The following is a 21,583-nucleotide window of genomic DNA, read 5'->3' on the forward strand; positions in this document are numbered from 1 at the left end:
GGACCCCAGTTTTTTCCTGTTCCCCCCACCCCAAGTGCCCAAGTCGCAGCTGCACTGGCTATCTGCACATGCTCAGGACCACAGGGTGAGGCACCCAAAAGCATTCCCGACAATGCCATCTGCAGCTGTGGTGCACATCCAGGCTCAAACAGAGACGCTGAGGAGTAAACAGAAATCGCTTAGTCAGCAACTGTCCGGGAGCCCCAAGAGGTGACTGTAAATAGCCTGGTACTGAGGAGGAGGGGCAGTCAGCTCGCACAGGGCTTTCTACAGATGCCACCCCTGAGGGCTTTCAAAGGCACCAGCATTTGTGTTCCTTGTTGGGTTAGGGAAGGTGTCCCCCGTGTTGGAGCTGTGTGGTCTTCGTCCTAGAAAAACACACTTGCTGACTCGGGGCAGAATTAATATCAATTGAATTTATTACAAGTTACTAAGCTCCAAGGCACATTACAGTGTTCTGTTAACTACAGAAATGTATAAAGGACAAACAGAGCAGATTCTCCATGTCTAGCATTTCGCTCTACTGTTCAAAAGCATCCGTGCATCAATAAAGCAAAAACAAAACAACACGTGAAGATCCAACACATTCAGGTCAGTAGAAACAAACCAAAACATTTTCCCTCACAAACTTGCAACAGAAAACACCCCCCCAACACCCCCCTTACCATTTTGCAAAAACAGGAAAACAGAACAGAACAGAACAAAATAAAGTGAAGACTTCAACACTTGGGGCTGTTTAGAAAGAAGCTCTCACCATTTTATAGCATTTTTTTTTTTTTTTTTTTAGGCAGCAACACTGGCCTTGGCAAAAAAAAAAAAAAAAAAAAAAGAAGTCGTTTTCTTTTGTGTATGTTTTTTTTTCCTTTCAGTGAGTGCATAACATTTACAAAAATACACACCAGCAGCAGTCGTTGCTAAGGGCTATTAATTCTGTACCTAGGCAAACACTCTGCCACCAATAAATGCTAACGAATATGATGCAAAAGACCCAACCAATATTATACTGCTTAACACAAACCAGCTTATCCTTCAAATGAAGAAGTTACATACCTTTGTTTCAAAATATAGAAACATACGACGAAAATAATGTCTATACATAAGACTAACTTTTTGCAGTTTGATATATTCACAATTCTACATCTTGGGGGCGAGGGAAGAAAGGGTCGATTGTGGGAGGGGAGGGGCCCTCTGGACGGGTGAGGAGCTGGTCTGGGGCAAAGGAGTGGCTGTCTTGTGGCTCAAGGGTCTCTCTCCTTTTTCACTTTAACATCCCCAGCTAAGATCGTCGCGATTTCGCCCTGCATGAAGGCCCAAGGTACATTCGACCCAACTAGGGGGCATTTCTCTCCGCTGGGGCAGTACACCTCGCCAGTGGCCCCCTGGGCCTTGATACTCTCTCTAGAGCAAGGGAAGCAGAATTTGTGGCTGGGAACGGATGGGCACTGAACGAAATGTGTGTCCTCCAAACGTTCGTGGCAAATGGTACAGCACAGGGGCCCGCTGTTGGCCATAGGGGAATCCGGAATGTTTTGGGGGTGTACTTGGTCCATGCCTGGGTGGGTGCTAGGTGGCGGGGGCGCCACTTGTAAATTCAGGTCCCCGTTCCGTGATGCCAAGCGGCGCTGCCCGGGTACGGAGGCCGGCGACACCGGGCTGCTGCTGTTGCGCCGGGCAGACGCAGTGGTGGAGTGCACGGAACTGCCGTCCTTGGGCGAGTGCGCCGTGCCCAGAGTGTCTGCCACCGACATGAGGGCGGCCATGGGGGACGGACCATTCTGAGGGGCTGACTCAGGTGGGGTGGTCCGGTTGGAATGGGGTCCCAGGGGTGGGGGCGGCGGGGGCGGACCCCCTGCCGCATGACCAGGCGTTGCAAAGCCCCCGGCCGACATGGTGAGCTTAAGTGCCTCGCTCTGGTTTGCCATCCACTGCTGCCTCTGCTGCTCCTCGCCTAGCTTCAGCGCGCCCTCAGCGGAATCCGGGGGCTCGGGAGACGCCTTCCTCTTGCGCAGGCTGGCGGCTGCGCCCCGGCCCGAGGGGGCAGCGGGCGGCAGGGCCCCGGTCCCCGGGGGTGCGCTGGGGGCGCGGCTTAAACTCACCAGAGCCGTGGGCAGCATGGGACAGCTGGCGTCCAGGTAGGGCTGGGGCAGCATGTCTGCGCCGGGCACGCCCTCCTTGAAGAAGCGCACAGCCTCGGGCAGCAGATCTCCAAGTAGGCGCCAGTCCCCGGAGCCGTGCTTCTTCTCATACTCCAGATACTTGAAGCCGGAGGAGAGTCCCCGGCCGAAGTCCTTCATACAGTCCTGGTACATCTGCTTGGCCACACCAGATGCGCTGGAGTACACGTTGCCCGAGCCCGTGGGGTACTCAATGAATAGCTTCAACTCATAGTCCATGCCAGGCTTGGAGACGGCGTCGAAGGCGAAGACGCGGCCCAGCAGCGAGTGGTCCTTCTTGAAACGCACCTCGTAGGGCGTGCAGCCCGCCAGCGTGAGCAGCGTGTCGCGGACCATTTTGGGCTTGTTGGCCCACTCCTCGGCGCGGTTGCGCAGGCTCTCGCTCAGCTCCGCCAGGGCCTCCGCGTTACGCTGCTTTTCCTTCAGCTCGCGCTCCTGGTCGGTGCTGGACACCGAGCCGGGCCTTTTGCCACCAGCACCCACGCCCACCTCGGCCACGGACGACGAGGTCGAGGACGACGCGGAGGACGATGCGGCAGATACGCCGGGAGTGCCCCCGAGACAAGCTGGGCCCCCGGGTGCCCCTGGGGGCGCGGGCGTCGGGGGCCCACGGCTGCCCAGACCGTGAGGGGGCGGTGGGGGCAGCACAGCAGCGCTGGCCGGGCCGTTAAGCAGCGTCTGCGGCAGCAGGTTGGGGGGCACCGTGAGCTGGGGGCCTCCGCCACCCCCCGGGTTAGGAAGCCCAGTTACTAACCCACCGTGTGTCCCGCGCCGAGACGCCACCGACGCCGCAGCTGAAGACGAGTTGGGGCTCTGGCGGTTCAGCTCCGGGGGTCCCTCCTCGGGGGTGGGCTTGGGGAAGCCGTTGGGGCCTCCCAGGCCGTTGGGCAGCCGCGCGGCGTGGCTGCTGCTTCCCAGGCTCACTGGAGGTGGCGGGTACTCGAAGCGGCTGCGCTGTTCCACCGCGGCAGCGGCGGCGGCTGCGGCGGCAGCAGCGCTCAGGCCATAGCGCTCCAGGCCTGACGGGGCCGCCAGCACCGCGGGCTTGCTGGAACCATCGACGTGGTTGAGCTGTTGTTGCTGCTGCTGCTGTTGCTGCTGCTGCTGTTGTTGCTGCTGCGCAGCGGCCGCTGCCGCCGCCGCAGCCGCCGCCGCCTCCTTAGCCGACAGGGCCACCGTCTTGACCCCGACGGGCGGCGGCGGCCCGGGGGAGCGGCCGTCCTGGAAGCAGCCGTGCGCCCGCTTCAGCTGGCGCGCGGTCTCGATCACAAACTCGATGCGATCCGCGCCCTCGTAGTTGACGCAACCGCGGCATACGGGTTCCGAGAAGTCCCAGATCATGGCCCAGGGCATGCGGGGCAGGTCGCACAGGTAGCAAGATTGTCTCCGGGACGAGGACACCTGCGCCGCCGACATGATGCCGGCCCTGGGGAAGGTAGGCCCCCGCCCGGGCTGTCTCCGCGGCGCCTTCTCCTCCCGGAGGGCTGGCCGGCTGGGGAGGGAGTCTGGCTGCGGGGGAGGGAGGGGGGGCGAGAAAGTTCTGCCCCAGGGGCTGGAGGGAGCGCGAGTCTCCACCGCCGGCGCAGCGCCTCTCCGCGGGGGCTCCAGCGCCTGGGCGGCGGACGAGTCCAGCCCGCTCCTCGCCCCCACCTCCTACTGCGGCTGTCTCGTCGGGAGGGTAGCTCAGGCGCCTTCTTCCTGGTGTCGCGGACCTGGACTGGAAGCTCCGGGCCCGGGGGGAGGGGGCGAGGGTGCCGGGTGCTGGCCGCTGTGGGTTCTTGGCCCCCTCCCCGGAGTGGCTGGTGCGTGGAAGCTCGAAAGGGGCTGTCTCTTCCTCTCCTCTTGGAGGGGGGGGCGCCCTACGACCTGCGTCCTCTCCCCGCCAGGCTCCCTGGGGCGAAGGCTATAGAGGGTTCAGTGCCACCCGGTGCCCGGGTCCAATCTTGCTGAAGTCGCTGCTTCCCGGGAGGGCCGGGGGAGGGGTTGGCAGCCGAGAGAGGAGCTTCTCCCCTCCGCAGCGTCGGCCGTTCCGCTGGCGGCGGCTGGGTTTGCACGGCCGGAGGGAGCCGCCGCGGCCACTGCTTCCAGGATGCACGCGAGCAGAGTAGAGGAGTGCACGCACGCAGGCTCCCGCCGCCCCCAGGCCTGGCGGGCGCCCGGGCCGCCGCGGCTGGCGGCGCTCACGTTGGCTGCAGGGCGCTCGCGCGGCGCCTCGGCCCGGGTCGCATCCCTTCCCGCTCACACTCGCCCGGAATGTGGGGTTGTGATTGTTACTCTACGTTCCGGAGGCGCGTCTCGGCGCTCCCGCTCGCGCTGCGGCTCGCGCTGTCCCGGGCTTGGCCGCGCGGGATGCCGCCCGGGCGGAGCGCTGACGTCACCGCCATGCTCTGCACCAGTTCTCCCCCCCTCCCCTTTACACTTCCTCTGTGGAGCCCACTTGTTGCTCGGGAAAGGCGCATGCGCGGCAGAGAGCCCAGATTCCTCCCAGTCGGCCCCTCCTCCGCGCCTCCGCCCTCCCCTCCCCCCTCGCCGTGTGTGTACAACAGCTGAGGCCCCGCGAGCTAAGGCTGGAAGTCCAGGGCTGGGGGTGGAAATTAAACAGACGATGACCTTTCCTTTCCCCGCCCGGCTTTCCCAAGTAAAAACGCATTTAAAAACCACAAGCGTCGTTTCCGATCCCGCTCCCCACCCCACCCCTGGCAGCGGATTTAAATGTCCTGTTTCAAGATTTTCGCCTTGAATTCCACGTAGGTATTATCCATTTCATCGGCAATCAAACCTTTCCCCCCGCCCCCCCTGTGGAGGTCACATCTTTGCTACCACTGATGCCGAAGCACCTGTAAAATTAGCTGTGTTCCAGTCTTCCAAAAATTGCCTTTTCGCTTTGTTTTTGTGCCCTGGTCTAGGAACCTGCGCTTCAACAACGGAGCTAAATGAATTCAGGGGGAGATACCCCTCCCCCAAGCCGCACTCTAAAAATTTTGGCTGAATGTCTAAAGAAGCTATGAGCACCCGGAGGCCTTTAAGGAAAACAGTCCACTGGCTGCACACAGCTGCAGCTGGGGGCAGGGAGGGGGAGGTGCTGGAGAGACCAAACAGGTGAGTGGTTTTTCCGGGTTTGATTTAAAAAAAAAAAAAAAAAGGTGGGCTCAACATTTAATAGTATTGATATCTCTTTGTAAAACAGCCGCAGTCTTCAAAGTTCCTTCTCATGTGCTGTGATTTCATTCCATAGTGCTCCAGAAGGCTGAGCAAGGCCCCCATCACTTCTCATCATTATTGTTGATTGCAGACCAGATGTGTTGGTCATAGGGCTAGTTGGGGCATTTCAATTGATTTTTCTAAGTATTGGGTCTGCTTTCCCCCCACCATGAAAATTGAGACAATCCTGGACAAGGCTGGAGTGGGGGCAGACAATATAATGGAATTTCAGGTTCCGGAGCCTGGCACACTAGGTTGGAATTTCCTCTCTATCACTTACTGGCTTTGTGACCTTGAGTTAGTTACTTACCCTAAGATAATAACATCTGTTTTCCATCTGTAAAATGGGATCAGAGCTCCCAGCTTATTAGAACTGTTTTAAGATTTCATTTTGTTTCTTGTCCTGATGGGAGGCAACTCACTGAGACTTGCTGGAAGCCAGATACTGTTAGGTGGTTTAGTTGCATCATCATTACATTCTCAGTATTATCTGCAAGGTAGATTCTATTATTAACTCTGTTTTACAAGTTCCGAAAGTAGAGAGGTTAAATAAGTTGCCCAAGGTCACACAGCCATTAGAGACAGAACTGGGATCCGAATCCAGAAAAATCTGCTTTGAAAGGTGGCTTTGACAAGCTTAGGTTCTCAGAGATGGTTTGGGAGTGCTCAAAATGTCCATCATGCCCCCCCCCATTTGTTGCATACAATCTCATGTAAAGTTCTGTGCAAATACATCTTCATAATTAACCCCCCCCCCATCCTCCCCTTCCAAATAGATTGTGCCACTGAATTCTTCCACATACAGAAGTGGTGGATCTGCCACTGCCCAGACTGTAGCACAGAGTCAGGTTCACAGGAAGTCATCAGAAAGGGTTGGTTATTATTAGTATTGATATTAATATTGGTACTATGACAGATTAACATGTGGAAGTACTTTGTAAATTGCACAGAATGTAGGGATCCCAGCTCTTGTCACTGCTATTACTACTAATTATAATAAAGTTCAGTTGAAGCAACAAGGAGTATTTATTTTTATTTTGCTACTTGACCTTCAGAACCTGTTCCCCCAGTCCAGCCCTTCTCAGCACCCCAATCTCCCACTCATTCTGGGGCCCTACGTGCAAAAGAAGGGGAGCTTTTAAGAATAGGGAGAAAGGGGGATGGAAGAATCCAAGGGAGCCCCTCTTTCATCTGAAAGCAGCCAGATTTCTGTTTTTGCAAAACAGTGAGCTCACTGTGCACTCCCCAACAATAATAAACTTTCCCCGGCTGGCTGGCTCCCGGCAGTGATTCTTCTGTAAGAGCTGCTGGGAGCATTGCCTCACCCTCCCAGACTTCATCTCTCCCCACAGCACAGCCACCCTGGAGTGAGTCAAAAACACAGGGCTAGGAACTGGAGTGACATCCCCACCAGCCCCAGGCTCGAGGCTCCTTACCTTTGACTTGACTGGTTAACCTGTTTCTTTACACTTATATTTATTCAGCCTTTCCCTTTATTAAACCCCCAATACTGAAGAATAGCAACTTAGCCCCAACCCTCTAGCCAGGCTGCTAGAGAAAGCAAGTCGGATTCTGTGTCATAGTGTTATGTTTGGTATGCACACACATATGTCTCCATCTCCTTGTCTGTCTCTGTCTTCGCTGTTACTAAAGGAGATACACACACACACACACACACACACACACACACACACATGCCGGGTGTCTTCAGACACCCGGAGTTAGAAATAAACATGCATTTAAACAAACTTCCATTACAGTCTCATAATCCTTTAATTTAAAAGGCATAGCTCTCTTGATACCCTTCCCCCTCAAAGCATCACCGTCATTTATGGCGATAAATTTCCTCTTAATTGCTTGTCAAAGATGGCCCTGTTAGGGGATGTGTCAGGGATTGTGAGAGGCAAGAACACCAATATTTTGGAGATAAATTTCCCTTGAAGGAGCATCCCATGTGACAGTACTGGGTCCACAATGAAAAGTAACTGAGCAAGGTGTGGGGAGGCCCGGCAAGCTTAAACCTAAGACACTAGGTGAGAAGCCGACAGATCAGACAGAACGCTCCCTGTGGGGTCTGGGAGACTGGCAGAGCTAGAGGTCAATCTGGCACAGGGCGAAATGCCCGCAGTCTTCCCAAAGTTCCTTCCAACAGCTGCTGTTCCCCCCCCTCCGCCGGCCCCCAGAATTGCCATCTGAGCTGGCATCCTCAGAGGACCCAGCTTTAAACTGGAGCAAAAGGTCAGCCCTCCACTGGGCCTTTCCGGAGGCCACAGCCCAGCGTTAGGAGGGAGGAGGTCGCCGCGGGCCCACGCACTTCGAAACTCCCTGCACTCCGCCTCATGTCCTCCCCCCCAACCCCGACCCCTTCAGGTTTGTGGTAGAGATGGGGCGGGCGGGGGACTCTGGCCTGGCATCCTGCAGCCAGCTGGCTCAGCCTTCGAGGAGGCCCGGGCTGAACCTCGCGTCACCCCACTGCAACGCGCGGTCCAAGCTCTCGGGCAAGAGAAAGGCCTTTTTTGGTAACACTCAAGCCAGCAGTAAGCAGGACCCGGTTCTTTGGCCCGCTTGAGCCGTCTCGAAGTAGATGAAAACAAACGTCTGGGCTGGGCCCTCTGGCTTCTCCTGGGAGGCTCCCCGGGGGGCTGTAGGGTTGGAGGAACCGAGTCAGCTCTGTGATTTACACATTTACTCCCGGGCCGGTTCCGTGGCGGAAGTATCTGCCTTTACCTAAAGGATTAATTCTGGTATTAAAAAAAAATTTTTTTAAAGTATTAACTTAGGCCAGGACATAGGGTTACGCAAGAGCCACTCGATCGTGAAATCCTAGGAACAGTGTGATTCGCTAAGAACCCCCGGGGAGGGGAGGCTGCGCCGCCCGCCAGGACCTGCCCAGCCTGGGGCGCGCGGGAAGCCGGGCGCTCCGTGCAAAATTGGGTGGAAGGGAAAGGAGGCCGTAGCACAGCCTCCTGGCACAGCGGCCGCAGCAAGCGATCAGATCTCTGACTGCTTTCTTCCTGAAGGGGCGGGGAGCAGGGAAGAGAAGAAGGGGGGCGGGGGGAGTCGCGTCTGGTTCCTGCCTCCTCCCCGCTTCCTCTCCTTGCCAGCGTGCCAGGGCACGGGGGAGCCCAGCGCTGTCCTCAGCAAAAGCTAGTGTGTTTTTTCAGGTCCCCAAATAAGGGAACCCTGGAATGAGCCTCTCAGGGACCCGTCCTAGAGGGGAAAAAAAGGGAAGCGCCAGACAAGGGTGCTACTCAGGGACCCGGGTGGGTTAAGACACACGCCCACACCCCAAGAAGGGAGGTAGCCGGGAAGAGGGGCTTGGAGGCCCAGGGTGGGCAGAGAGGCGGGAGGGGGGCAGTCGAGGCCCCAGGTGCTCACACCCTGGGACCCTCCGGCTCCACCCCGCGTGCGCCTGGCCTCAGCAGGGAGCCCGAGTGCCCGCAGGTTCCCACCGGCCGGCACCAGAGCTGGGGATTTCCACCACCCGCCTATGGAGACCCGACGCCGCCGGCGCTTTCCTGCCCGGGCCGCCAGAAGGCGGGGCCTGGGAGCGGGAAGCCGTCCCTGCGGCCTTGCTGTCCCTCTGCTGCCCTTTGGTCAAGTCTGGTGCGGAAGGGCAGCCATCGCCGCTGTCCCTGGTTAGGGTGGATGGGCCAGAGTCGCCAAATATTTTGACTTGCCTTACGTAGCTGGACGGTTCAACTGGAAACTTAGCAAAGAAGGAGGAAGGGAGGGCGCGCAGCTTTGAGTGCGTGCTCACATTTTGTTGTTCAACTTGGACTTGGCTGACCCTAGGGAGCAGTGGGACCTTGAGCAAATCCCTTTAACGTTCCGATTTCTTAGTCTGTAAAATGGGAATAATTGTCTCACTGGTGTGTATGGAAGATAAATATTATACCGTACTTGACAAATTGTAAAAGATTGTGAACAATACAATGACCAGCATTTGTCTAGAGCTCTGAAAGTGCATTCCCAGACATTATCTCACCAGTCCCCACACCAGCCCTGTGAGGTAGGTGTTACTTTCATCACCCTCCTGTATAGGTGAGGAAAGCAGGTCCAGAACTAGTCCAGAATTACTGGAAACCAGGACCTCTGACTTCCTTCTTCTAGTCCCTGCGGTTGCTAGCGTCTTTTTTTTTGGGGGGGGGGTCCTAGCTGTATCTAAGAAACTGCAGGAAAATAAAATGCCTCCTCTATAGGAGCTTGCAAGTGAAGAATGCCACTACTGTCCCAGTAGATACATGAGTATGCATAAATTAGCACCAGTTATTTTGGAGTTAAAAACCATCACCATTCAGCTTTGAGCAAAATTGTGTTGCCATGCTTTCCTGGCTTCCCCCAGACCTTCCTAGGTTGTCTATACCCTGGCCCCAGAAAGGGGTGATGGAGGAGAACCTGAGGCCCTAGAACATACCCTAAAATATTTAGGAATTTACTGAGTTACTCTTCCTAAGAAGAGCTGTTTACATGTCCACACTTGCGGAGCACCCCAGGCTGTATCATGAAAGGGAAGGAAGTGGAGAAGGTGCATTTTAGAGTGGAAGTAGCCTCTTTCCAAACCCACAAGTCGTATCACACAAATGACCTTTTGTTCTCACCCAATTCAGGTCACACTGACTGTGTGTGTACCCACCCAATATGTACTGTCCTATACTTGGGCTGGGGACCACTTGATGACCATGGCAGGCTACCCTTGAAAACACTTCTAGCTTAGGAAAGGTCTATACCCTGACAATCAAGCCTGGCCTAGGTATCACAAGAAATGAAGAGAATAAGAGAGCCCTCAACCCCCACTCATCTAGAAGACCACCATCTAGATAACCTGAAATTCTCTCTGGCCAGACCTGGAGGAACCAAGTCTGATGTGTCCCTATGGCTATGAAGCTATTCTCATCACTTACATTTTATTTCAGAGCTGAAACTTGGGTGCCAGATGGCCTGCTGCCTTTCCATTCTCCAGCCCCTTAACTTGTGCCTGTCCTTTACCATTCATTCAGTTATTCAACTATTTATTTATTTTTTTTACGGCTGCATCCATGGCATGCAGAAGTTCCCGGGCCAGGGATCAAACGGGCACAGCCAGAGCCACAGCAGTGACAACACTGGATCCTTAACCTGCTGAGCCACCAACGAGCTGCTCAGCTGTTTATTTAGAGAGGACTTTCTCAGTCCTAGGGATCTAGTGATAAACTAAGCCAGAGTGGCTCCAGCCCAGAATCTAGAAACTACCATTTCCTCCTGGGTGTCCTAGTTTCCTGATGCAATAGCCCCAAAGTCATCAGAGACAGCGCTTGTACAATACTCCCACCAGCCACGTGGGGACTGACTTAGAGCAATCTGTTTGTTCTCTCTGGACCTCAGTTTCCTCATCTGTCAACCTGTTTTCCCTACTTTGGGGCCTTACAGCGAAATTCTGGATGCCCATACCTAGGGCTATAGAAAGGCAAGCCTTTGTCAGGAATCTCTTCCAGCGCTAAACCTTTCTAGGTAAAATAGCTGGAAAAAATGGAGACTTGATCCACACTGTTCATCCTGCCCTTAGAGGGTTTCCTCCTGGGGGGCCAGCCCAGCATCTCTGTTGCTCTGGGCTGATGGACAAACAAATAAGGAGTGACTGCCTCTGTACCTAAGAGCTAGAGGGAGACAATCACTTCTCCTGGACCGACTGCTCACCTCTCCTAGACCCACGATGCCTTCCCAGGCCCATCCCCAGATCCCCCGTGGTGCTGCAGCTCTCAGCAGTTGGATTTATTTAGGGCTTTTACTTTTTTTTGTTTTGGTCAATTTGGAATGAAAAGAGGCAATGACCTCTTCTTTAAAAAAACAAAACTAGGCAGGAAGTGTGCTAGGCCTGAGTGGCAGGGACTAAGGGTGTAATTACAGGTTTTTTGTTCAGCATTTTCATGTAATTAAATCCAAAGGAAAGCGAGCCTGGCCCAGGCTGCTTGGATGCAGGGTAGACAGGAGGGTGTGTGTGTGTGTGTGTGTGTGTGTGTGTGTGTGTGTGTTGGGTGTGTTGGGATGGGCAGGAGAGGCAGGAGGTGAGAAAGGGTTTGCGTCTCAGGCTGAGAAGCAGCGAGTTTCTCGCCTTTATTAATATCTTTACACTCCTTTTCCAAAAGGTAGCCGATTATTCATCTTTTATTCGGTGCCACTGCACTCTCCTTGGTGACATTTCCCAGCCCTGAGCAGCTTTCTCTCACTGATTTCTCTTCAACCGTAGATCCTCCCCCTCCCCATTTTTTCATATCGCGGCTTTCTGCCTGGTTGCCCACACAATGAACCCACTGCAAAATCCACAGCCAGTGATCTTGCCTACGGAGTTTCCATACCAGCGACCTCCGACGCCGCCAAAGAGTCCCTCCTTTTGTCTTGAACGTCTACCGCTTTTCCCTGGCCGGCTGTGCCACCTCCCCACCCAGCCTTCCCCCGCGGCTGCCTCGGTTTCCCCGACGACGAGCAGTCTCTCTGCGCATGAGCCCTAGGTCTGCGACGCCGCGGTGAGAGCATCCGCAGTGGTGCTGCAGCCACCCGGCGCTGGGGCTTCCCTCCCCTCTGCCCCCTTCTCCTCCAGCCCTCTGTGTCCCTGCGATGTTTTCTGGATGTTGTGAACGGCCGCAAGAAAGGATCCACTGTGTTTGAGAGGCTCACATTCTTAAGGCCAGGAAACCTGGCCCACCCCAAAACCAAGCGCTCCTAAGGCGGGGCAGTTGCCTTTTCCCAGAGCCCAGCCTCGACTCCTCTTCTCCTCTTTCCCCATTCCCCCCCCCCAACGAAGCCCGGAGGTTTACCCCCCTCCCCTTACGCCACCTTCACCTACTCTTCCCAAGAACAGATTGTTTATCAGAACGGGCAGCCAAGAAATCTACTCCTGTTTCTGGCCTCTGCCAGAGATTAATCACACTTGGGAAAGGCACAACTTGCCTGCGTTGGGGCGGGGCAGCGGGGGGCGAGGGGGGAGCGTCGTTAAAAGGAAAGACCAATGATTTTGACATTTGACAAGCTGACCAAAGTTGGCGCTACCATTCCCCTCATTTATTTTAGAAAGTCAGCGTAAAGGACTGAATTATATTCCGTTATATTCCATATATTCCATTCCCGCCCCCCTCTACCTCCATATTCCCCCTCCTTCTTTAAGGCTTCATGTTTGATGCTTTAATAGTACTGACTGGCTTTTAATTCTGATTAACATTCTCAGCTGAGAGAGAGAGAGAGAGAGTGTGTGTGTGTGTGTGTGTGTGTGTGAATTGGGGGCTGGAAAGACACATTCACAAACCTGACCGCCTGACAAATCCCCCCTTTTCATCCTTCCCTTTGAAATGACATCAAGATGGACTTGGGGGGAGGTGGGGATGAGGAGAGAAGACATGGGAAAAAAAAGAGGGAAGGGGAAGCAATTTATGTGCTTTTCTAAGGCAGCTAGTAAAATTCCTCAGGGAGAACAAATGCCAAAATTGACTGTTTTGGTGTATTTTAGACCTGATCGGCAGGGTGAATCATGTCAGGACTTTGCACTGGACCCGCAGCCTGGAAGCCAAGAAGAACAGACACACAAAACATCCCCGTGGCTGGGAGGTACCTTTCTGAAAGAGGCAGGAGATAGATATTTGCTCTTACCAGATTCCTCTCCATCAGGATTTTTTTCTCAACTTCATTGCAAGATGGAGTAAAAAAAAAAAAAAAAAAAAAAGTCTGATAAAGAAAAACCAGGGATAGAAAACACCCCATAAAACGTACCCCCAAAGGGAAGGTGCAAAACCCATTTGATCCAATGTATAGATATCTCCACCCTGGATTTTCTTTTTTTTCTTTTTTCTTTTTTTTTTTTTTTACCTTTGCTTTACAACTCTGCAGACATCAGGTTAGCAAAAGGTAATAAATAGTCCTTGCACAGCAGGGTCTGGACTAGTGAAAACAGTTTACTGAAATTAATGGGCCTCGCTTGAACCAAAACCTCCACTTTGGAATTAATGCCAGACATAGTTTTCCTGAACTCTATCCAACCGCCTAAGCAGCAGACAATTTTCGTTCTATTTGTGCTAGAAAATAAAGCCCGGGCTCTTGATCTCAGTGTAGATTATAATTTTTTTTTTTTAATTCAGCAGAGTGAACGCAATGCCAATTTCCAGTTTTTGCTAGTAGAAGCCCTAGTGCTCTGGGGTGCCTGACAGTCAGAAGTTATCTGGTAAACTTTCCATTGAAAACCATCTCGGAGCTCCCTCCCCATCGGTGGCCTCAGAGCTCTGACCACGACACCCCCACCCGAGAGATTCAAGGAAAGCTCTAGAAACAGGCTCTGTTCTCAATAACAGCCCTCTTCCCGAGGGCTCTTAGAAAGGCTGGATCTGAACAACGCTGCCTGCGTGACCTCAATTCCCCATCCTAAATGAAGCTCCAAAGCACCCAAGGGAAACCCACCCCCTACCCAGACCCCGCTATTCAGGGTGTCTACAGTTCTGAAGCTGCTCGTATTTTTATTAATGTATTTTTAAGGCTGAAAGGCACACACGCGCACACTCCACATAGGTTCACGCCCAGTGGTTATGGCAGGTACAGCGGAGCCTGGTGCCCCGGCTGTCAGTGTCTGATCCCAGCCTGCCCTCCCTCCCCCCACTATTAATAAAAGCCTGGTCATGGGTAGCCGGCGTTCTGGTTTTCATTGTACAGTCTGCACTGGTGACACAGGACATGTGGAAAATTTTGAGAGCACTGCGGTGAATGGCGTGGAGGGGGAGCGTGAGCGGGGGGAGGGGAGGAGGGAGGGGAGCGAGTTACTTTTTAGCTTCCGCTAAGTACTTGGCAGCTCGCCAGGCCCGGAGGATTCTGGGAAGCGAAAACCTCCCCAGTATAAACTGCCAGCTTTAAGCAGCCCTGACAGTTCTGCTCCTTCCAAACTTGGCAGCGGTTCAAAGTGCTCTTTCATTTGAAATGCTGGAAGCCTGCCATGTGCAATGCAGATTTGCTGTGCCTGTGCGCAGAAGGAACTGATAAATGCCGTTGCGGTTGCCATGGGGACAGGAGGCTATCAGAATGGCCTTGTGATCCGCAGCCTCTCAGCGCGGCAGGCTCTCGCTCTGCCTCCCGCCCCTCCTCCCTCTAGTCAGTGAGATGGTGAAATAAATGTTCTGGAAAAAGGTTAACCCTCCCGGCTCTGGTGCCGAAGCCAAGCGGAGGTTAACCTCTGAGCACTTCGCCGGCCTGAAGTGCCACCCGGGACGGGACCGCAGTCTTCAGCACCGCCCTCGGGCGGGTCACCATATGCCCAGCTTCCCCACCCCCCCCAACCACCCAAACAGTCTCACACACCCCAAGCCCTGCTTCCTGCTCCCTGGGGGCTCTCACAAAGCTGTGTTTTTAATAGAGCTTTTCAGCAAGCCCAAGTGTAAGTCTTTGAGTCATCACAACCCGGATGTAAACACAGCAGCCCTACATTCTGCACAGTTTGCGTGTATTTTATCTTTTTAATAATATTTAGCTGGCAACTTGAAACGGCAAGGATGCCAGATACTTTAGCCAGCCGCTTACATCATGAAGCATCCATCTTGGGGAGAGTGGCCGCCTGTCCTTTCCCGGTTCTCTCTCTCCCTGCCCTGAGACCACAGGAAATCTGGGTCTTTCTGAAGGCATCGTATTGCAGCAGAGGCGACCGGGTCCCTTCGAACAGAATGACAGGCTTCAGAATGAGCATGACATCACCCTGGGCAACAACACAAGGGTGTGTTCCTGTCAGAGACAAGACCTTGGGTTTGGGATCGGAGTGCAAACAGGTCTTTCATTTATGCTGAGGGGAAGGGATGGAACCAGTCTGGATGGCCGGCCCCTCCATTTTGCACAAGCTGCTATTTGAAACAGCCTGAGTCGATGTACAGAAACAAAATACACGCAGATTTGGTACATGTTCAGGTCTGTAATGCCAACTCTCCGGGTGGCCTGTTTAATGGGGGAAAAATGAAATACTCCATTCCAGCCAAGGCCTATGGAGGCCAAAGAGGTTTAGTGATTTATTTACATTGAGCAGTATTCCTTCTCAACCCAACTCGCTATTTCCTGAAGGTTTCCTGAACCTAAACCTTCGTTAACATCCCAGGAAGAGAACATATTTTTCCTGTGGCTTTCAATATTTTCTGCTAAATATATTTCGGTGCGCTGTTTATCTAGGGTTTCAGCTTTCAGACCTTTATGTACTTTTGACACCTTGTGGCTGCTCCACTGAAAAATGGTGTATGTTTATTAAAGAGGACTTTATGTGCTGGGCGTTAAGGCAGTGGGAATTTCTGTTGGGTCTGTGTATAATGAGGGCTGCAGGATGAGATCCAAGTCAGAGGCCTGTTTGGTTTGTGAAGCCCTTTTGACAAAGCGGGCCCTAGAGCTCACACAAACCCTTGAATACCACAGAAGGTTGAACCAAATGAGGTATTTCTTCATACGTGCACAGCTGACATGGAGGCCAGACGGGAGAAAGACAGAAAATGCCCCAGGTTCTGGGGGCTTAACTGTGATGTCTTTTAACCTGCCTCTCTCTGGCTGTCAGCTATATTGTCAGGGCAGTTCTGGCCAGGGCATTCCGTTTCACTGGAATTTCTTTACTTCCAGTGGCCTCTTCCAAATAAATACATTAATCAATAAAAGCCATCTGCTTCACCTCACCAGCAGGCGCAGAACTGGAAGGGGTAGCGTTGAATGCAATTTTGAGGAGCAATTGGCCCTTGAGACATTTCGAGATGGGTTTTGGCTTGGAATTAAACAGGAGGTGGAGGCAGAAATCAGGTGACTCTTTCTCCTCCAGCCTCCCCCCACCCCAACTTCAGCCCCCACCTTCCCCAGAAAATCCAGGCAGCTGAGTTTTTGGCTCTTGCAGCTGCTGGGCTTTGGCAAGCCCAAAGCATATTTCATGGTGGTGATTCCTTTCCCAGGTTGACCGACATGTTTCTGTACTGAGCGCAAGGGATGTTTCCTGACTGTGTGCACGCATCAGAGGCTCTATTTTTCATCTAGGGCTTCTGGTGACGGTTTAAAGCTGGAAGAACAAAGCAGAGCATGATGAGCCCCTCTCAGCAGCGTCCAGAGAGAAAGACTCTATCCAAAGAGCTGGCTCCGTAGAGCGCAGATGGGTGATTTTACGTTTTAGTCAAGCCCGGAGCGGTCCTTGCCCCCCAAGGCCGTGCTCATATTTCAGAAACTATTTTCCATCCCCACCCCCAACACCCCCCCCCCTTCCTCTCTCTCTCTCCCTCCCTCTTTCTCTCTCTGTCCTTGTGGTGTCTGCTTCTTTGTTACCTTCAAAAGTTCTTCCTTTTTTCAGCCTTCCTTCCTCTCCCAAATGGGAAGTTTGAACAAGCCATGTGGGGGCCCTCGAGTGTCTTCCCAAAGGGAGGCACGCTCTGAGATTCCGAACAGCCTAGACACTCCCCAGGTTCAGCCCGATGACGATGACGACAGAGGGGAGCCGGTGGTGTGGCGTCCCTGTCCCGGGGCCTGAGGAGCCTGCTTCCCAGAAGTCGGTGGATTAGGAAGGTCTGCTTCAGGGGCTGCCAGGGAACAACTCCCTTTTGTGTTGCTGTCTAGCATGTGACCAGAATGCTGCCAGCTAATTTTAACCCCACCAAAGTACGGCTGGGAAAAAAACAAAAAAACAACAACAACCGAAAAAAAAAACAAAACTGTCTTGCATCTGGAGAGAGAAATGCTGTGGGCTGGATAAAAGCTTTTTCAGCCTGTGTTCCTTCCTGTTTCAGTTTCCAAACTTGCATTATCGGTAACCTGAAAAATGATGAGTTTCACCAAATTCCTGGATATTGCACAAGAGGACAATGAGTCTATTTCGGGTGCTCTGACTGTGTCTGGCACAGACCCTGGAAGCCATTGTTTTCGGGAGGGAGACGGTTTGGGGTTTCCTGGTGCTTTCCTTCTAGGGTCTCAGAGCCCCCAAAGGTGGGGGGGTGGCCCTCTCCATGGTAACCATGCAGGCCGTCGTCTGAAAGGACCTGGATGGGAAGTGAGTGGCTGGGCGGGTGGGGGCAGTGGCAGTGGTGGCCTTGGAGGTGTTAAAAGGCAGATGGCAGGGAGTGCTTGTCGGGGGACAGCAGGAGCAGGAAGAAGCAGGGAGAAGGAAGCGTTCATAATTGCTGGGTGCCCCCCCTCCCCAGGCCACCAAGCTCTCCTACTGAGTTTCCATTATCTGCTTTCAGCACCAGGAATTAATGGAGGACTTTCTAGGGGTCCTCACCCTGGAGACTGGCTCCTCGAAGCATTTCCATGGCGCTTAATTGTTGCTCTCTGGCTAGGTGGCCGATGATGCTAGGGAAAAGGTACGGAATCTCAAGAGACAGGAAATGAAGAAGCTCGGATGAGATAGCGTGTAGCTCGGCAGCTGCTGCCGGCCGTTCTAAAACCAGGTAGAGAGACAGGCTGTCATTTACCTGTGGGGCATGGTGCAGTCCCAGAAGACACACGGTGATGGCAAAGAGACTGAGGGGAAAGACCCTGGTTAAGGCTGCAGCACTCCTGGCAACCAGGAGGGCTTGGTGGCATTTGTCCTCACAGTTGCTGAGAGCTTCAGCTGCCTACAAGGCCATTTGCTCTGCCCGCCCCGTCCGGCCAGCCTCTATGCCTTTAAAGGCTCCTTGTTGCTGTCTGAGGCCCACCTCTGCACCCGCATCCTCTGGCAAAGCTGCTGTATCTTTGAAAGCCAGGGAACTTCCTAGGAGACATTTCCCCTACCATCTGCCTCTGAGCTGCTGCCATAACCTTCCCACAGCAGTCAAGTTCAGCCTCAATTCCTAAATGGAGGTTCTCTCTACTCTGTTGTTCCAAAGGCTTGTGTGGAACGAGAAGCTGTGCTTTAATTAAAAAGATGAGCGCGCGTAAGGGAACCGATGATTTTTGATGCTTCACAAAGATGTTTGAGTTTCGTTTCTTGCATTTCACAGTAGAGGGTGGCCAGGCTGGTCAGCACTTTTAGGGGTAAGACCACTAAATGCTTTTCCTGTTTGACGGACAGCTGGCGCTTGGCACAGTAGAATTGTAAACGGAACCCAAAGGCCAGAATCTGTTCCTTGGGTGTCTCTGCAGAGTGTCACCAGCCTTCAGGTATCTGAGGACACGTTTCACATTTACCTTTCCAGCCGGAGGATGGAGGATTCCTAAATGTTTCCTCACAGCACCACAGCTGGAATGCAGCTGCCGCAGGGTGGAACAAACACAAACTCTTTGTGGGTCAGCCGGGTGAGGGAGGGCAAGGACTCTTGGAAGGTTGGGAAAGTCCTTGTTTCTAAAGCCAGAGCTCAGGAATGAGTGGGGCCTCTGATGTGCAGAGCTTTCCAGATGGGGGAAGGAAGGGTAAGTTTTTGCCCTCTGGGCAGATTCCAAAAAATCGCTTTGGGGAGGCCAACTATTTTTGAAATTGCCTTTCAAGCAAACAGCACAAATGTTTAAATTGACCTGGAAAACCCTTCCTTTTTCCTTTCCCTGCAATCCAAGTCTGTTCCCTTGAACATTAATCCACAGGAGCATTTTGCCCAAGCTTCTCTCTTTCCCCACGTCTTTGAAAAATATTATTATTATTATCTTTGGTTCGGAAATCTTTTGGAAGTCTTCCCAGACTGGAGCTATAGAATGCTTCCAGGAAAATGCCTAAGGAGTGTCTGTGTTTTGAGTTTCTCTGGAGGGGGTAAAACATGTTTTTCAGAGCGATGGAGCTGGGGGCAGCCGGTCTTATGCAAGAGGCCAGCCAAGCAAAAGGGCAGACTGCACGGAAGGGGCTGCGCGTTTCCCAAAGTGCTGAAACGAAGGTGTGGTTCAGCCGGCTCGCCTGTGCTCTTCTCTCAGTCTTTCATTACTGCAGCTGCCTCGATGTCAGTTCGTGTGTGAAGCAGCACCCCAGGAGATAGGCTGAGGACAGCTGGGGGCCAGGGTTGGAACTTCATTCTCAAGTTAGCAGCCTTTGTAATTTCTTGCCCAAAGAACCCTTGGAAATTTAGCTGGAAAATTGCAGGGGTCAAGCAATACTCACCCAGCAGGCGGGGGTCCCATCCAGGCATGGAATGGAATGGGCAAAAAGTACCCTGGGATGCTGGCTGCCAAGGGTGGTGCCAGCCCACAGCCCGTGCTCCCCTTGGTCCCAGAAACACAAACCCAGCTGCATGCATGCATGTATCAGAAACATCAATACAGAAAAGCAGAGAGCGCCCACATGAGACCCGAGGGTGATGGGTACTCGCAGGGCCCCCTCAGCGGTAGCAAAGGCAGCTGGACTTTCCTGGAAATACACGCCATTCGGGCTGGTTCATGGGAAAAGGAGCAGAAAGAGGTCCCTAGGAGGGCCGCCCCGAATGAGGGCAGAGGTGCCCCAGCCACTCTCCAATGCCAAGGCTGCTTCCTCCTGGGTCAGTCCCCTGTGGCTGTGAGGTCCCAGAGCCCTTAAGAGAGGGAGGAACTAGCAGGAGGCCTGCAGTGCTGGGACCCGGAGGACACAGCTCCTGGCTCTCTCTCCCCGTGAATCTGAGGACTATTTACTAGTAGGACTGTCCTGGTTCCTGCAGGAAAATCTCTTTCCTTTCTGCCCAGGAGACACACTGACTTCAGAAGGCACCCCCCACCCCCACCCCACAGCAGGCTGGGAAGGTGCTTCACAGCCCAGATTTTGGCATATTAACAGCAACGATGGAGGCACAGCCACCTCTCATTGAGCACTTTTGTGTCTGGCGTTGTGCTAAGAGTTTTAATGCCTGCTGTCTTCCAATCGGCACCTAGCAAAGGGGGGTTTGTTATTATTCCCTCTGTGTAGGTCAAGAAAAGGAAGCTCAGAGAGGTTAAGCAACCTATCCCAGGCCACACAGCTAGTAAATGGCGGCTGTATTTAGAACTCAAGGTTACCCTATTCTAGAGTCCTTATCAGACAGACCTGAGTTTGAATCCTGAGTAGGCCCTGTGTGATTGTGTGATCTGTGCCAACCTCCAGATTCTTCTGTTTTCATAAACCAAACATATCGAACTTTGGAAATTTCATGTAATTTAGCCTAAATTTTATTTATAAGGCAGTCGTAAGCGTTAAATAAGATAACGTATATATAGTACTTAGCAGACTGCCTCGAATGTAGTGAACACCGGATGCTACCTTTTACGAGTAATCTGAGTCAGTGTGTTTGTTCAGCATGTGTTTGTCAAGTTTCAGGGTCTCAAGCCTTTGGAAGGATCCACGCAGCCCTGAGTGGGCACATTGGACCCCAAGGACAGCTGGACGTGGTGCTGATGTGGGGAGAACCACGCCTCGTACCTTCTCTGTGACTTCTTTTAACTTGTGCCGGAACCCACACACCTGGAGCACGCATCTGTGTCTGAGCCATTGATCCATCTCTTCCACGTTGCCCACTCACGTTCAGTTGGGTTCATTAAAGGGTTCCAGTCTTCAAAATCATTCAAAGCTGATGGCTTTATTTCCTGCTGCAAAACCTCCTTCCAGGCACCTAACAGAATCAAGACAAACTCCTTAGCTTGGCGCACAAGGCTCCTGGGAAACTGCCTCCAAGCCCCCTTTCTGCCTCTTCCTGCCTGCCCCTTAATTCCTTTCTGACCACGTTAAATCCCTCTTTGTTCTGAACCGACATGAACTCTCAAGCCCACGCCTTTGCAGGGCTCTTTGCTTTGCCTGGAAAGAATGCTTTCCCGTCTTCTTCTTTGAGCAAACTTCTACGCATCTTTCAAAAAACCCAACTCGGTTTTCACCTTTCCTATGAAACTGGTCTCCAGCATTTCCCTGCTCTTACTCCATGACGGTCTGCCCTGAATCTGTAACACAAAGAGTTGTAGTTATCTGTTCATACAACTCCCCCATTGGGCACTTGTGAAGTTCAAGACCAGGGCTCACCCTTCTTGCCCCAAAATCATCTAGAAGGCCCTAAATAAATGCTAATAAACACATACTTTAATTTCAATTCTTATAATTTTATTGGCAAAAAATAATGCGTGAGTGTATCCGTATGTGATTTATACCCTCCCACATTTTAGCAAGAATTTGCAGTAGCTGTGGCTATAACAATCCCTCTTACTCACAAGCAGATATAAAGTAGTGCTTGGTGCATCTGTAGTCAAACAGTTGTGGCTTCAGATCCTAACTTGGCCTCTTACTGTAACATTAAGTCATTGCTTTGTCTCCTTTGGCCTCCGTTTTCCCATCTGTAAAATGGGATCACAATGATTACCTGTGT

The 21,583-nt window shown here is 52.9% G+C and overlaps 1 protein-coding gene, 1 long non-coding RNA gene and 1 other non-coding gene across 3 annotated transcripts; all 3 read right to left on the reverse strand.

Annotated features, from left to right (window-relative positions):
* Nucleotides 1–401: 401 nt before the first annotated feature.
* IRF2BPL (interferon regulatory factor 2 binding protein like) lies at nt 402–4,505 on the reverse strand. Its single transcript, XM_001928316.7, has one exon. It carries the CDS (start codon nt 3,588–3,590, stop codon nt 1,239–1,241), a length of 2,352 nt encoding a protein of 783 aa, XP_001928351.3. The 5' UTR covers nt 3,591–4,505; the 3' UTR covers nt 402–1,238.
* Nucleotides 4,506–7,806: 3,301 nt separating this feature from the next.
* Nucleotides 7,807–7,887, reverse strand: MIR9860 (microRNA mir-9860). The gene has a single exon (NR_128556.1). It is a non-coding gene; the product is annotated as a microRNA mir-9860 (primary transcript).
* Nucleotides 7,888–15,353: 7,466 nt separating this feature from the next.
* LOC102167901 (uncharacterized) lies at nt 15,354–21,304 on the reverse strand. Its single transcript, XR_304632.4, has 2 exons — nt 16,656–21,304; nt 15,354–16,395 (listed from the first exon to the last, which is right to left on the reverse strand). It is a non-coding gene; the product is annotated as an uncharacterized LOC102167901 (long non-coding RNA).
* Nucleotides 21,305–21,583: the final 279 nt, after the last annotated feature.

Source organism: Sus scrofa, chromosome 7 (assembly GCF_054392235.1).
Source record: "Sus scrofa isolate SSC_HxYL_T2T_F1_AM1 chromosome 7, Sscrofa_HxYL_maternal_Yorkshire_Landrace_v2.0, whole genome shotgun sequence".
Taxonomy (NCBI): Eukaryota; Metazoa; Chordata; class Mammalia; order Artiodactyla; family Suidae; genus Sus; species Sus scrofa.

What these genes read in the sequence shown, in the direction of transcription:
- IRF2BPL (XM_001928316.7), bottom strand. Translation starts at nt 3,590, where the DNA reads ATGTCGGCGGCGCAGGTGTCCTCGTCCCGGAGACAATCTTGCTACCTG.